The sequence below is a fragment of the Drosophila hydei genome, unplaced genomic scaffold (assembly GCF_003285905.1).
Source record: "Drosophila hydei strain 15085-1641.00,03,60 unplaced genomic scaffold, DhydRS2 tig00008130-arrow-arrow-pilon, whole genome shotgun sequence".
NCBI classification, from domain to species: Eukaryota; Metazoa; Arthropoda; class Insecta; order Diptera; family Drosophilidae; genus Drosophila; species Drosophila hydei.
Genome location: NW_022045839.1, coordinates 376,156 through 391,737, shown reverse-complemented (window position 1 = coordinate 391,737; position 15,582 = coordinate 376,156). Strand labels below are relative to the sequence as shown.

Sequence of the window (15,582 nt, the reverse complement as noted above, 5' to 3'; positions counted from 1 at the left end):
GCGTTCAGTTGCCGTTGATCGTTATAATAGCGCGATCTTTGTGTTAGCTCTTGGTCTTTTGACTAAAAATTCAATTATTATTATATAATACGACGATTTTTGTTTTAGAATAAAATTGTAAGTTTTGTTGCTCAAACAAATCGCAATAAGTTCATTTTCAATTAGTGTTAAAAAAACAAAAGCCAAATGTACAAAAAGAAAGTTTGAAAAGTTACATGCCTACATATTGTATGTATGTTAATAACAGTATTGAAAAGAGAATAAAAAACATTTTTGAAATTGGAAAAAACCCGCGCACATACATGTGCACATATGCATATATATCTATATCTACACATATATATATATATGTATATGTATGTTTTATACATAGTTTCTATGTATATATATTTATATATATATAAATATTTGAAGTTGGTGTTTCTAAAGTGTTATTGTGTAGTTATTTAATGAACAAAAATGTAATACAAAAATTACATTTCAAATATTTCTACACTCATAATACAAGTGCTCACACACATACATCATAGACATATGTATATACACACATAAGGACATACATACATACATACATACATACATACATACATACATTCATATGCACAGATATAGTAAAAATAGTTTTACGTTTTTATAAAAAGAAAAAGTATCTCAATATATTTTATACACATACTTAAAGGAAGTTACCTATCACATATATATGCATATATATACATATACTCACACGTATATGTATATATTATATTTATACACACTCACTCATACATAACCTTATGCACCTGTTACTTTGACCACGGTCAAAATTTTGATATTAAAGTGAAGACCAAAATAAATATAAATTTATATATATATATATGCACACACACATACAGACACTCAGCCTTGCCAAAAAAATTGTTAGCAAAATTTTGATATGTAGTTGCTGCTGACACATAAATAAATTTTTGAATTTATAAATGTAAAAAATAAACGTATATATGTATGACTGTGTGTGGCTGTGCCTGTGTGCCTCTGTCTGATTGGAACAGTTGATTATGCAACACATTTCTTGTTATCTAAATGAGAAAAACAAAAAGACAAAAAATCCTAATTTACAAAAATTATAAATAAAACATTTTTAATGCTGCTGTAAGTACATACATATATACACACATACATGCATATATGTGTTTGTAGATACGTATTAGCATTTGTATATGTACCGTTAGTGAGCATTTGTATGTGTGTATGCACAAACAGCATGTCTGTATGAATATTTGTAAGTGTGCTGAAAATTACAGTACTCTTAGTATATATGTACATGTGGGTAAAGTGCTTGTATATATATTTACACATAACAAGAACACACATACATTTTCCTTTATATATATATATATATATATATATGTATGTGTGTGTGACGAGGTATGTAGGTGTATAAGAACATCGGTAGCTAAGTGTCTATTTTTAGGTAAAATCTTGTATAGCCCGAAATAAGTATATATATGTATATATATATTTCGGAATGTACAATTATACATTATTCAGTGATATATATTAGAAATATTTGTCTCATAATATTGACATATATATATATATATATATATATATATATATATATCCGTATATACTATTTAACCACTACAAATAGTACATATGGACACGTGCATTAGTATATGCATATATATGAAAATGTATAAATAAATATATATGTATATATATATGGGCACGTGTAAAACACATACATACATACATACTTACGCGTGCTACATAAATACAGTGAATGTTTGTATCAAGGGCTGCCTGTTTACATCGTATTGTTTGATGTATGTATGTATATATATACATATATATTTACATAAACGTATATGTATGTGTTTACTAATTTCTGGGCACACAAGTATATAAACGTTAAATAAATATTAAAGCTACAATAGACTTGAAAATACAAAACATATATATTTATATATATAATATACATATGCAACCCTTATTATATACAATTTCGCTTTTATGCACTATATATTCAACAATATATATATATATATATATATATATATATATATGACAGATAGCAATGATAGTTTTTTGTAAAAATTAAAAACTTTTCATGTTCGCTATTGCATATAACCGATATATACTGTACTTGGCACCAATACAGCTCTTTGAAAAATATATAATTAACAACGAATCGACTTTGAGATACCCAGTAGAAAGCGTAGACAACTCGTCATAAAAACACGATTTCTTTTTAATTTTAGAAAATATATATACTTGAAAAAGTTGTATGCCTATTATTCGATATTTATGATGTTTTGGCTGCTTATATGCCACACTTAAATAGACAATTCGTATTGCCTTACAAAATATGGGCTCAAAGTCAAATAACAAAAATCAAACCTAATAAATTCCACAATAATTGAATTATTTATTATTGTAACAAATATCCAATCAATGTAGAACCTTTCTAGGTCTCTAGTCTCAATTCCCTAGTTAAGTAGAACGTGCTGATAATCTTTTTTTTAAAAAGCTCTTAACTAATAAACTGAAGAAGGTGCGGGCATAACCAAATTGAAAAATCTTGATGTGACATGAATACAAACGAACATATGTATATATACGAAATCTGGGATTTTTAGCTTTAGCAATAAAAATAAGTTTTGTTCATGCAAACAGACACACACACAGAGAAACACACATATATATATATATATATGAAAAAAATAATAATAATAATTGGATGACCATACTTGATTTGTGTATTCAAATATTTAAAAGTAAACATTAACAATTAATAACTATCGATCACAAAAGTGATAAAAGTGGAATTGCAAAACTGTGAATGCTAAATTTGAGGAAGAAAAATAGAATTTTCAGTGAATGAATAGCTCGCATTTTTTATAGCTCGCAAATTATATTGTCGAGAGCGCCAAAGCCAAAGAAAGAGACAAAGAGATGTTTTCCGATTTTTGACTGACACTGTATTGCATAACTCATAGCAAGTGACGGGGACTTTTGTGTGTCTACAGGTAAAGCTGGGACAAATAATCTTATAGAGGGGAATACATATGCAAATATAAGAAATAAAATACAAATGTTCATTTATTTCAGTTCCAGTCTACTGAACATTAATGACTTTCCTTAATCTGTTTTCAAATTAACAACTAATAAACGAAATTTGGCTCATTTCTGTTTTTCGTAAAGTGAACCGCCAAATAGATTGAAAAATTGTGATGACAAGCTCGGTTTAATTTCATAAACTAGAGATGGCACGCTCAGCAGACTTCGTTTTCATATAATATCGACATTGTCAATATCGGTAGCAACTAAAAAGGCCTCTATCGATCAACACGCAGCGTAAAGGTTATACGTTTTAGTTTTGCTTATAAAATCTTCTTGAGCAGCAATATATTTTTACACGTTCTATTTGGTTTGATAAATACGAGAGAATGAAATTTAAGCAACATAGGCAGATTTGAATATTTAAATATCCGATCCTTTGTAGAAGCCTATCGCTATTCAGAGTTTAGTAATACATATTGCTTATAAGAAATTAAAAGTATATATTTTTGGTGTGGTATAATTTAAGATATATATGTCCTATATTTTAGGGCCTTAACTTATTTTCTCGAAGATATATCAAAATCAGCAACTCTGACCATTTACCTTTGAGTGATTACAATCTACACGTATTTCTTATCGATATATTTATAAAGATTACAAGCAGCCCTGTATTCGAAATTGTCATGTCATAGTTGCCAATACGCCGGAAAATGTATTAAAGCACGGCCTAAAACTGCAATCTTGTAATAGTACACATATATAATTAGAACAAGGAATGCGCAATGGCCACTTAATATATACACATTAATATTGGCTGTAGAAAAAAATAAAGTACTTAAATCGTGCACTTGAATGATTGTAAATAAATGTATATATGTATGCCGATTGCAAATACTGTAATAGTTGGGTAAAAGTGACACGTGTGTGAATCTCATAAGTCGACGCTACAAAATACATAATTTAAACTCATTGGTATTGAAAGAAATAAGTATAACTTGTAATTTATATTTTTACATATAGTTTGTGTTAGTGTACGTGTGTCTGTTAGCGCACATACTTCAATGTGTATGTGAAGCTATACCTTCAAATAAACACACGTGTCTCTACTATACATATGCATATGTATGTATGTGTGTATGGAGACATGAATGTGAACAAATTAGAGTATACAAACATGTAAAAGTTTGCATTTGTGTGCGTGTGTGTGCTAAATACGGTTTTAGTTTCTTATCTGGAATCTCCTTGATAATATCATTATTATGTGTATGCTGTAATGCAGTTATAGCCTCTATTATCTATATTATAAATATATTTCACAAATGTGATTTTATTTGTAATCCTCAATGAAGTTCTTGATCTGTCTTGATATTTTCTTATCATAGATATACTCATACAAATACACTTATGTGCTTAGTTGTATAGAGAAATAATTATTTATATGTAACTATCGACTCAGGTAGAATTTGTGTATGCATTTACATCCACATATGCATGAATATAGAGTATATTTACGTGTGCATAGATATGGTTGAATATTATCGACAATTTCGATCTAACCATGTGTGGGTGCATCTATGTATATATGAAAATTAGCTATCTTTAACACGTCGTCGATTTAATGCCTCTGTTAACATACGCATTTGACGAGTATTTATACAATCAGTTTATATTTGTGCGATTGATAGATAAAAGATAGTAAATTGCTTTAAAATCAGTTCGAAGTATCGTCAACTTAGCTTAGGAAGCGATTTTGGCTCTATAATCGTTCGATGTTAACTAAATAGGAATATTACGTTTCTTTGTTAGGTATATGATATAGTGAGCTGATCCGGTTGCACTGCAAAGCTGAACATTTCTAGTCGGATTGGCTATAAATAGTAGTATGTGTATATTACTACAAGTTACTACACTATAAGACTATCTTTATCTTTAAAACTATTAAATATGTGAGTCAAGCCAACCAAAAACGTCTTCATAACCAATTCGCAATTCGAGTAAAATAATCTTGATAACCGATATTGCACGACATAGCCTGATCTAGACCCAAATATACTTCTGATACCCTAATCATACTTTTACATAGATCAGCAATACATATTTCATACAAGCACAGTTTAATGGCCCGTTTAAGAGTCGTTAACCCCATAATCAGACAGAAAGAGTGCGCAAGTCGGCAGTGTCTGATTAGTAGATACCTTCGTAAAAACAAGCGAAAAAGAGTGAAACCATTAAGACGTATTTAGCCATTGCCAAAAAGCTTAGCAGTGATTTATATAACAGCGAAAGAAATGAATCTACGACTTCATACAGTAAATTTATTCTAGACCATGGTCAGACGATCCGACCAGGTTAAACTGAAGAAACTATAACAAAGAGAGAGAGTCAGGGAAAGTGGCGAAAACGGAAACATAACTGTCAGATTAGACTAACATAGGAAGAGAGAGAGAAAGATCAAATTTTGGTATAGAGGCTTACGTATATAATATACACTCATTGTAAACCTCTACTAAAATTATATTCATATTTTAAATGCATAATTGTGTGTTTTAGTATATACAAACATTTGGCTGGCATTGCCATGAATTTTTCTTAATGATTGAACTATAAACAACGCAGTTATTCATAGTTTGCATTTTGCACAATACCTGCATAAAGTGCGCAGTTAGCAGCGTGTGTGCGTACTTCTGTGTGTGTATGTGTGCGTGTAGATGTATGATTGCGAATTTATATATATTTATATTTATAGAGACGAAAGTTTAAAATATATGTAATGGCAGCATGCTGTTGATTTGGAGTTCTCCTTGCCAACTGTGCCGACTTTTCAGTATTATTTTGGTTTTATAGAATTACTACTTTTTATATATTGTCGGACTATGTCTAATAATCCAAATATATTGTTTTTTTAAGATTGTTGTACTCAAAGGATAACAATTCAAAATGGAAGACGGTCACTCGAAAACCGTCGAACAAACCCTGAATTTCTTTGGTACAGACGCTGAACGCGGCTTAACCCTTGATCAGATCAAGAGCAACCAGAAAAAATATGGACCTAATGGTAAGCATATCCAAAAAACGCATATATTATACATAATCCTGATCAATATACACTTCAAAATCTAACAATCAAATTTTTACTCTTTACTTAATTTCAGAATTGCCGACAGAGGAAGGTACGTGATGATTGGCTATACATGCTCGTAAAATGCGTTCGATGATATCTTTTATAAAAACTAATGTATTAATCATTTTATTTTTCTAGGAAAGAGTATTTGGCAATTAGTGTTAGAGCAGTTTGACGATCTTCTGGTGAAGATTTTGCTTTTGGCAGCCATTATATCATTTGTAAGTCTAATTGCGTACTTAAATGTTTATCTGGTTACATTTACGACATATATTATTTATTAACTAAATTCTAACCGCAAAAAAAAACTAGTTTTTTGCAACCATTGGGGCTTAATATTTCTATTATATGAGATTCTTTTTATTGTAAAGATTAGTTTTGTCGCTTTAAAAGTTCTAAATAATAACCTGTTTTTAGCTTGTATTTATTAAATGTATATCAGTTTGAGGAAATCAATTAAATCGCTCTTGAAGCCAAACTATAGAGTTGAGCCCGTATTTTCCGTACATGCACAGAACCTAAATATAATATCCTGCTGCAGAGTCGTGTTTGTGTCCACAAGGTATATGTTATATAATTAAGTTGTTGGGACTTCTACAAAACACTTGTGAATATACATTATTATTAAAATAATGGGACTTACGTTTAAGGCCAAATTCAAACCTACAAAGGTACATAATCTTCGGCAATCTGAAGATAGTCGTTATTCAATCTGTATTACAATAATTTTTCTTTATTTTCATTCTAGGTATTAGCGCTGTTTGAAGAACACGAAGACACGTTCACTGCATTTGTAGAACCTTTAGTCATTTTACTTATTCTCATAGCAAATGCTGTCGTTGGTGTATGGCAAGAGAGAAATGCCGAATCAGCAATTGAAGCACTAAAAGAATACGAACCCGAGATGGGTAAAGTAGTTCGCCAAGATAAGTCTGGTATCCAAAAAGTAAGAGCGAAAGAAATTGTTCCTGGAGACTTGGTTGAAGTGTCTGTTGGCGACAAGATTCCTGCTGACATTCGTATTACTCACATTTATTCGACAACACTCAGAATTGATCAGTCCATCCTTACCGGCGAGTCGGTCTCAGTCATTAAACACACCGAAGCTATCCCAGATCCCCGAGCTGTCAACCAGGACAAAAAGAACATCTTGTTCTCTGGTACAAATGTTGCTGCTGGCAAAGCTCGCGGTGTCGTCATTGGTACTGGTCTTAGCACTGCTATTGGTAAAATCCGTACTGAAATGTCAGAAACTGAGGAAATCAAAACCCCACTGCAACAGAAGCTGGATGAGTTCGGTGAACAATTGTCAAAGGTCATCTCCATTATTTGCGTCGCTGTATGGGCCATCAACATTGGTCACTTCAATGATCCCGCCCATGGTGGATCCTGGATCAAGGGTGCTATCTACTACTTCAAGATCGCTGTCGCATTGGCTGTCGCTGCCATTCCCGAGGGTCTTCCCGCTGTTATTACAACTTGCTTAGCTTTGGGCACACGTCGTATGGCCAAGAAGAATGCCATTGTCCGATCTCTTCCATCTGTCGAGACTTTGGGTTGCACATCCGTAATTTGCTCAGATAAAACCGGAACACTTACCACAAATCAAATGTCTGTCTCCCGTATGTTCATCTTCGATAAAGTTGAAGGTAACGATAGCAGCTTCTTGGAGTTTGAACTGACTGGCTCCACATACGAACCTATTGGCGAGCTGTTCCTGGGCGGCCAGAGAGTTAAGGCCAGCGATTACGACACTTTGGCTGAACTGTCCACCATCTGTATTATGTGCAATGACTCTGCTATTGATTACAATGAATTTAAGCAGGCTTTCGAAAAGGTCGGTGAGGCCACAGAGACTGCATTGATTGTATTGGCTGAAAAACTGAACTCCTTTAATGTCAACAAATCTGGATTGGATCGCCGATCAGCTGCTATTGCTGCCCGTGGTGAGATCGAAACGAAATGGAAGAAGGAATTCACCCTTGAATTCTCACGTGATCGTAAATCTATGTCTTCGTATTGTACACCACTTAAGGCTTCTCGCCTTGGCACTGGCCCAAAACTGTTCGTGAAGGGTGCCCCAGAAGGTGTGTTGGACCGGTGCTCGCATGCCCGTGTTGGTACCAGCAAAGTGCCACTAACGTCTGCTCTTAAGAATAAGATCTTGAATCTGACTGGACAGTACGGTACTGGACGTGATACCCTGCGTTGCTTGGCCCTTGCCGTTGCGGATAGTCCAATGCGTCCTGATGAAATGGATTTGGGTGATTCTACAAAGTTTTATCAGTATGAAGTTAATCTGACCTTTGTTGGAGTCGTTGGCATGTTGGATCCTCCACGTAAAGAAGTTACTGATGCCATTGTTCGTTGCCGCGCTGCTGGTATTCGCGTTATTGTTATCACTGGTGATAACAAGGCTACAGCTGAAGCAATTTGCCGTCGTATTGGTGTATTTACTGAGGATGAGGATACCACTGGAAAATCATACTCTGGACGTGAATTTGATGATCTGTCACCTGCTGAACAAAAGGCCGCCGTTGCTCGTTCCCGTCTATTCTCGCGCGTGGAACCACAGCACAAATCAAAGATTGTTGAATTCTTGCAAGGCATGAATGAAATCTCCGCCATGACAGGTGATGGTGTCAATGACGCTCCAGCTCTTAAGAAAGCCGAAATTGGTATTGCTATGGGCTCTGGTACTGCAGTAGCCAAATCTGCTGCCGAAATGGTGTTGGCAGATGATAACTTCTCTTCCATTGTATCCGCTGTTGAAGAAGGTCGCGCTATTTATAACAACATGAAACAGTTTATCCGTTATCTTATTTCATCCAACATCGGCGAAGTTGTTTCTATTTTCTTAACGGCTGCTCTTGGTTTGCCCGAAGCTTTGATTCCAGTTCAGCTCTTGTGGGTTAACCTGGTATGTTTTACAGCACATAAACACTGTTTAATTTATATTAATAAATATGCTTCAATTTTTATTTAGGTCACTGATGGTCTGCCAGCTACAGCCCTTGGCTTTAATCCACCCGATTTGGATATCATGGAGAAACCACCAAGGAAAGCCGACGAAGGTTTAATTTCAGGATGGCTGTTCTTCCGGTTGGACATATTTTTATCAGATAAATTATACGAAGCAACAACTACTTCATCATTTAAATTTTTGATTGTTTAACGTTTTCTATGCATTATCTTAAAAACTTGCTGATGCTTCGATTAATTGAGTTGAAATATTTTTATTATATTGAATATGTAAATAACTTTTATTTTTGAATTTAGTTACATGGCTATTGGTTTCTACGTCGGTGCCGCAACTGTTGGTGCTGCAGCATGGTGGTTCATCTTCTCCGCAGAAGGACCAAATCTAACATACTGGCAACTTACTCATCATCTTGCCTGCTTGGGTGGTGGAGATGAATTTAAGGGTGTCGATTGCAAAATCTTCAGCGATCCACATGCTATGACCATGGCCTTATCCGTGCTTGTGACCATTGAAATGTTGAACGCCATGAACAGGTTTGTGTCTTCGAAATTCCTTATGCATACTTGAATATGAATTTTTAATGTCTTGTTTAGCTTATCCGAGAATCAGTCCCTCATCACAATGCCTCCATGGTGCAATCTGTGGTTGATTGGTTCAATGGCACTATCTTTCACTCTTCACTTTGTCATTCTATACGTTGAAGTCCTCTCTGTAAGTAGATCTCAAAAGAAACATGCGATGATGCGATTATACTATATGAAATTCTATTCCACTTTATTTAGACCGTTTTCCAAGTAACACCGTTGTCTGCGGAGGAATGGCTAACTGTGATGAAATTTTCAATTCCTGTAGTTTTATTAGATGAAACATTGAAGTTTGTTGCTAGAAAAATTGCAGATGGTGAGAGTCCTATATATAAGATGCATGGGATTGTGTTAATGTGGGCTGTCTTCTTTGGCCTGCTGTACGCTATGATGCTTTAAGAATATAATTATAATCATTAAGCCCAACATCATTATTCTAATTACTAGCATAAAGTGTTACTAAATATAAATAGAGAGAAATACCTAAAGTAACGACTTTAACCAAAACACCACATAGACTTATTTCCGAATACTAAAAAAATTCACGCGTGATATTTTGATAAGAGAAATTTACTCGTTAATGTACACAACAAACACCGTGAAATGGTCAATAGATTAATTTATAACGATTATTTGAAACATACACATTTACTCTTGTTTCAATACGTTTTACCTAAGCCATTGCTGATTTTGTACATACAATGAAAAGCGGATTGCAGTGTGTGAAACATTAAAGAAAATATAATAAGGTTTCAGAAGATTTCTTTTTCATACATTTTTCGAGAACATTCAAATTAAAGAAATTTTTTATTATGACATTAGTTTATTTTTGATTCGCCAACTTCAAATCCAATCATTAAATTTTTTCTGTGTATTATGTGCAAAAAAAATTCAATTTTATATTTCAAATACTTAATATTTTCTATGAACGTTGAATACGTAAATTTGTGTAAATATTTCATGAATGAGGAGACATTAAAACTAAATAAAACCAAGAAAAACTATTTGAATAGATAAATCCCATATACATATTTATATTATCCATACTTAATTTTTTCGTCAACATTTTTGTGGATGGAATCGAGGATATATATATTTTGTATTGAATTTATTTATGTATTAAGTAGACTTAATTCAGTCAGACTTCGGTTTTAAAGTTAAAATTAACATTGGTTCATGCATTCCATAGAATATACAAAAAACGTAGTTTTCGAGAAGCATGAAATAAATAATTTGACTTATAGATAACAATTAACAAAAAAAAAAGGAACAATTACTGAGTGTGTGTACTACATTGGAATATTAGCTGTTTATATCTTCTTGAGTACATCCAGCATCGGTTCCAATCAGCTTCAGTCACGTTTGATGATTTGTCGATTATGAAGTAGAAGGGTAATTGGGATCCATGAGTAGTGCCGTGGCCATGGCATTCATTCTAACTGCAAACATGATAGCGTCTTACAAATTATGTTGATCTTAGGTTAAACAAAAACAAAAAGCATAAACAACAAATTATTTTCTAGATTGTGTTTAAAGCAAAAAAAAAAATAATATTAGCATCTAACCAATTTTTGTTTAGAAAGTTCACTTACAATTTATATTATGTACATCGTTATAAATTAAAGACGCTGTGAAATAAACAGAAATTACAAAAAACAAGCATTACCGTAAGCGAAACTAAAAACGCGCCTGAAAACCCATTGAATTGTACAGTGGTGGCGTTAAGCTCATCCCAGTTTTGCTTTTGAATGCACGCGCCCGCACTTGCATTTGCCGCTGTTTGACTGATTGATTGATTTCAATTTTCAACATTCAATATTCCAATGAAAACACTTTTATATAAATAATTTATTTTATTTCTTATACAGTAAATCCCCGATTTCATTAATTGGATGACACCCCCTATTAATTTTACATAAATTAAGTCCATCCCTGCTATAGAAAGTATGTGAAGTTGTTAAATGTTGATATACTAGTGTGCCAAAATTATAAGTGAATTCGAGAAAGATCAATTGCTGTACATTATGGTCGACTTCATATTGACACAAAAAACGTATAAACAAAATGAATTCATATTTAAAATTCAGCATGTAAGATATCCATAAATACGAAATATAAACACTGAAATCCGAAAAAGGTCTACTTTTTAAACAATAAATCCAACCCACCGAACGAAGCCGCCGAGTATTCGGCTTCGCCAAACCGTAGCTGCGCTGATGATGTCCACCTGCCCCATCTCCTTTGCATTCCAAGCTCCAAGATTTGCAAAGCTTCTTATTTTTTTTTTTCATTTTTATTTGGTGCAAACAATTTTTGGTAATTATATATCGCCTATTATTATTTAGTTCCTGATGTCGTCGTTGATAAGTGGTAAAGGTCAGCGTATCACACGCACACACACACGCAAGCAGATGATCCTCAAGGATGTCGACTTTGTATACCTTTATCAAACTTGTATTTTTTGCTCAGACAGCCCTCTGTTAACTGATATTGCAAATTGTATCCAAAATGAATAAAATTATTTATTTGATTTAGAAAGTAATTGAAAAACATTTCTTCATTTATGGGTAAATTAGGAAGTGCTTAAATCTATAGAGAAGTATCATCAGTGTTGTAAGTTCACAAAAGAAATATATAACTGAGACGCCCAGGTAAGATTCAAAAACTATATTCTTAAATTATTTTGAAATGGTTCAATAATACATATCTATTTATATTTCAGTCACCAATTGGTGGCTTAAGTTTTAACATTCTTTCAAAATGTTTCTATGTTTAGAAAATATAGAAAACTAATAATTTGTTAGTAATTTCTAAAGTAGAATCACAAATCGCTCCACAGAACGAGGTTAAAATTTAACACAACCATAGCGGAGGGGTATCAAAAAAATATGTTTTATTGTAATGTCGCCTGGGTTTGCAGGTTGATCACATTACATTATTGAGAGTGTGTCAAATTGGAAAATAGCAGCTCGTAAAGACATAGTTACCAATTATTAGAATAATAATGGTATTTGGCCTTTTTTGATTGAAGGCTTCCTGTCACGTCCACTACATACGTGCTGTTGATTGTTAGGAGCCGCATTCAGAGCTTAGCTGAACGTTCAAGTTCTTGATTATGAATGATTATTCTTAATTATGAAGAGACGATCCGATTGGCTATAACGATAACATTTTTATTTATTTACAAATTGTTTATTCGTTATTGGAGAAGAGGTATGAATCGCTGGCACCTGTTGTCAGCCTCCAGGCATTCTCATTTCCAATTATATTACTTAAGCTTAATAAATCAAATTTCGTATATAAGACTTTGACACTCATAATATCCTGTAAGCCATCTCTGGGATTTTGGTTAATATCAAGCATAAAGTTAATTAATTCCGGGTAGAAATTTGGGAAATTTGGCGGCTGATAGAATATTAAATGTCTAATTCCCTTGATGCGAGTGCGTCGGAAGAAATGGCCTCTCTCTGAGTAGAGCATGAATGGAGCGCCGCTGTGGAAGAAAATGTCTCTCGCACGGGATATTTTCTCTTTCTTTGAATATTCGCTTATTTGTACAAAGTTGATCATTTCTTTTTTAAAATGATTTCGTAGCCGTACGTAATCAAAATAGCTGGGCACATAGAGCAGGCAATGGGAGTGCCCAGACTTTGTGAATTGCGGCAAAATATAACGAACGAAATGCTGAAAGCGATCTTCCAAAGCTGACTCCATACTCGAGCAGTCAATACGTTGGAAAACTTGTTTGATTGGCGTTAGAACATTGCTTATGAATCCACTTTCGATCTTATTGATTATGCGCACTTTTCCTTGGAAATTGTGGCATTTATTATTTATAACTCCGCGAAATTCAGGTAAATCATGCGAAGAGAACAAGAGGGTTTGCCTATAAAACCGAGACGTCGCGTTGAGGCAATATGAACGCAGTCGTTGGCAATTGGTTTCAGGGAGCTTTTGAGGCTGTAGATGTAAATGGTCCAACACTTGCAGCAGATTTTCCCAATTCTGTGCTATAAGAAGCTCGGCTTGGTCAATGATCAATAGTTCAATTGAATTCAGAAAATCAAAGTCTTGATCTTTGTCATTAATAATCATACGCAGAGCCAACGGAGACGCAAGCAAAATATCCGATCCACTAAAGTCCGTATACAAGGACATCGATTTTTTAGTCAAGCGAATTCCAATTTTGAAGTTATCATCCGTATTACCATTAAATGTTTGCTCATAATCAGGTGGTTTCGGATTTGTTTTGGGAAAGTAAACGGTATTTCCGGAATACTCTTTAAGAAAACGTTCGTACTTTGTAACTGGATAGCCGGTTTTAGGATCTAATAAAAATATAAACAATAGATTAATTCAAATTCTCAATAGTTTGATTAAAAATGCTATTTATACGACCTATCAAATCGTAAACTATATATTAAAGTTTTGCTTCTATGAACGCCAATATATAAATAGCGCACTTTTGATCTATTCGACATATTTGACATTCATAATAAAACTAAACTGTATTCTAATTTAATTTCATATTATTCAGTGAGTTTGAATACGTACCTTTGCGATTTTCAAATAGCAACTTTGATATTATTTGCACAGTTTTCAAAGCGGAATCCCGAAATGGCAATATAATGAGCGCTTTCATTCGCGTTAGACCCTGATCCCTGACACTATCTGGCAAAGACATTTCGCTTGTCGGTTGCTTTGGATTTTTTACAAGTTCATTGATTTTCTCGTTGTTACGCAAGATCAATGCCCGACTCTTTAATATGTGATTAACAGTATGCAGGCAATAGACATAACGAATTTCCTCTGCATTATCATGTGTTCGTTGAGGATAGTACAGATCTAAATAGCTGTTGGCCATATGAAAGAGCTCTGTTTGTTTAGTGGATAGGGGATACGAAACATTCAGTGTTAATGACATCTGTACTTTTAATAGCTGAAGATCTGTTGCTTTTAAAACATCGGCAGGTTGTTTGTAGTTGTCATCCGAGGCACTTGTCGATTTTAAGTTTGGTTTCTCGATTTTGAAATTTCCAATTGCTGACCATTTTCCTTTCAGCTCGTTTGTGTCTTTTGCAAGTATTGCAGAAATATCTTCCGACTCAAGTTCAAAATCAAATCTGTTTGTAAATACATTAACTTGCTTTAAGTTTGTAGAATCGCTTGGTATTTGATCCATATCATCTTCCTCAATCTTTGTTTCTTGCAAAATACATTTCTCTTCATGTTTAACTGTGGGAACTGATCGGAATATGTTAGAAAGTAGTTGTAGTGTGAATGAAAATCGATCATACCTGTTATTGTAGAACTATATCCACTTACAAGTTGCTCGTAAAATTGTGTTTCATCGTTTAATAATGGTAAAAGATCGGCAGTTAATTTCGATCCATCATCAATTGTGCCCTGATACTGACTTTCAGTTCTATGCATTTGTTCCATTTGTCTGCTTCTTTGTATGAATTTGTGGTTGTTCGCCGGTTTTTTGTCCTTTCGTAAGTTATTTCGTTTAGGCCTTAGGCCAATATGTTTACGTTTCTCTTTCATTTTCATATTAAACCTTAAGATTCAAATTCAATTCATAAACAACGTGGGGCACAACTTGTTGTTAGAACGATTAATAGCGATGACAGTAAACAGATAACGATAGATGAAACATTTTACACATAATATCGATATTTTCGATTAAGCGGATGTACTAACTGGTAGCGTCAGAGATTTGGTTACAAAAACCTATCGATATAATTGATAATTCGATTGTATTATGAGCTATTAATATTTCTATCTAATTTTAGTTTTTTAATTTAATTTTACTTCGAAATTGTGTTGTTAATAAATAAAATTTATAAAAA

The 15,582-nt window shown here is 33.4% G+C and overlaps 2 protein-coding genes across 6 annotated transcripts; one reads left to right on the top strand and one right to left on the bottom strand.

Annotated features, from left to right (window-relative positions):
- LOC111600141 (calcium-transporting ATPase sarcoplasmic/endoplasmic reticulum type) lies at nt 1-12,132 on the top strand. 5 transcript variants are annotated; one of them, XM_030225333.1, is made up of 9 exons: nt 1-117; nt 5,950-6,097; nt 6,195-6,212; nt 6,302-6,384; nt 6,912-9,083; nt 9,150-9,265; nt 9,443-9,679; nt 9,740-9,857; nt 9,929-10,129. In XM_030225333.1, exons 2-9 carry the CDS (start codon nt 5,980-5,982, stop codon nt 10,127-10,129), a joined length of 3,063 nt encoding a protein of 1,020 aa, XP_030081193.1. In that variant the 5' UTR covers nt 1-117; nt 5,950-5,979. The 5 variants fall into 5 exon arrangements, with proteins under 5 accessions (XP_030081193.1, XP_030081194.1, XP_030081196.1 ...); XM_030225334.1 differs by lacking the exon at nt 1-117 and adding an exon at nt 3,896-4,014; XM_030225336.1 differs by lacking the exon at nt 1-117 and adding an exon at nt 12,076-12,132 and having other exon boundaries at nt 5,980-6,097; nt 9,929-10,046.
- A 448-nt stretch (nt 12,133-12,580) lies between these two features.
- On the bottom strand, nt 12,581-15,401 carry LOC111600048 (digestive organ expansion factor homolog). Its single transcript, XM_023315973.2, has 3 exons — nt 15,028-15,401; nt 14,285-14,974; nt 12,581-14,058 (listed from the first exon to the last, which is right to left on the bottom strand). The coding sequence occupies exons 1-3, from the start codon at nt 15,281-15,283 to the stop codon at nt 12,923-12,925; spliced, it is 2,082 nt and encodes a 693-aa protein (XP_023171741.2). The 5' UTR covers nt 15,284-15,401; the 3' UTR covers nt 12,581-12,922.
- Nucleotides 15,402-15,582: the final 181 nt, after the last annotated feature.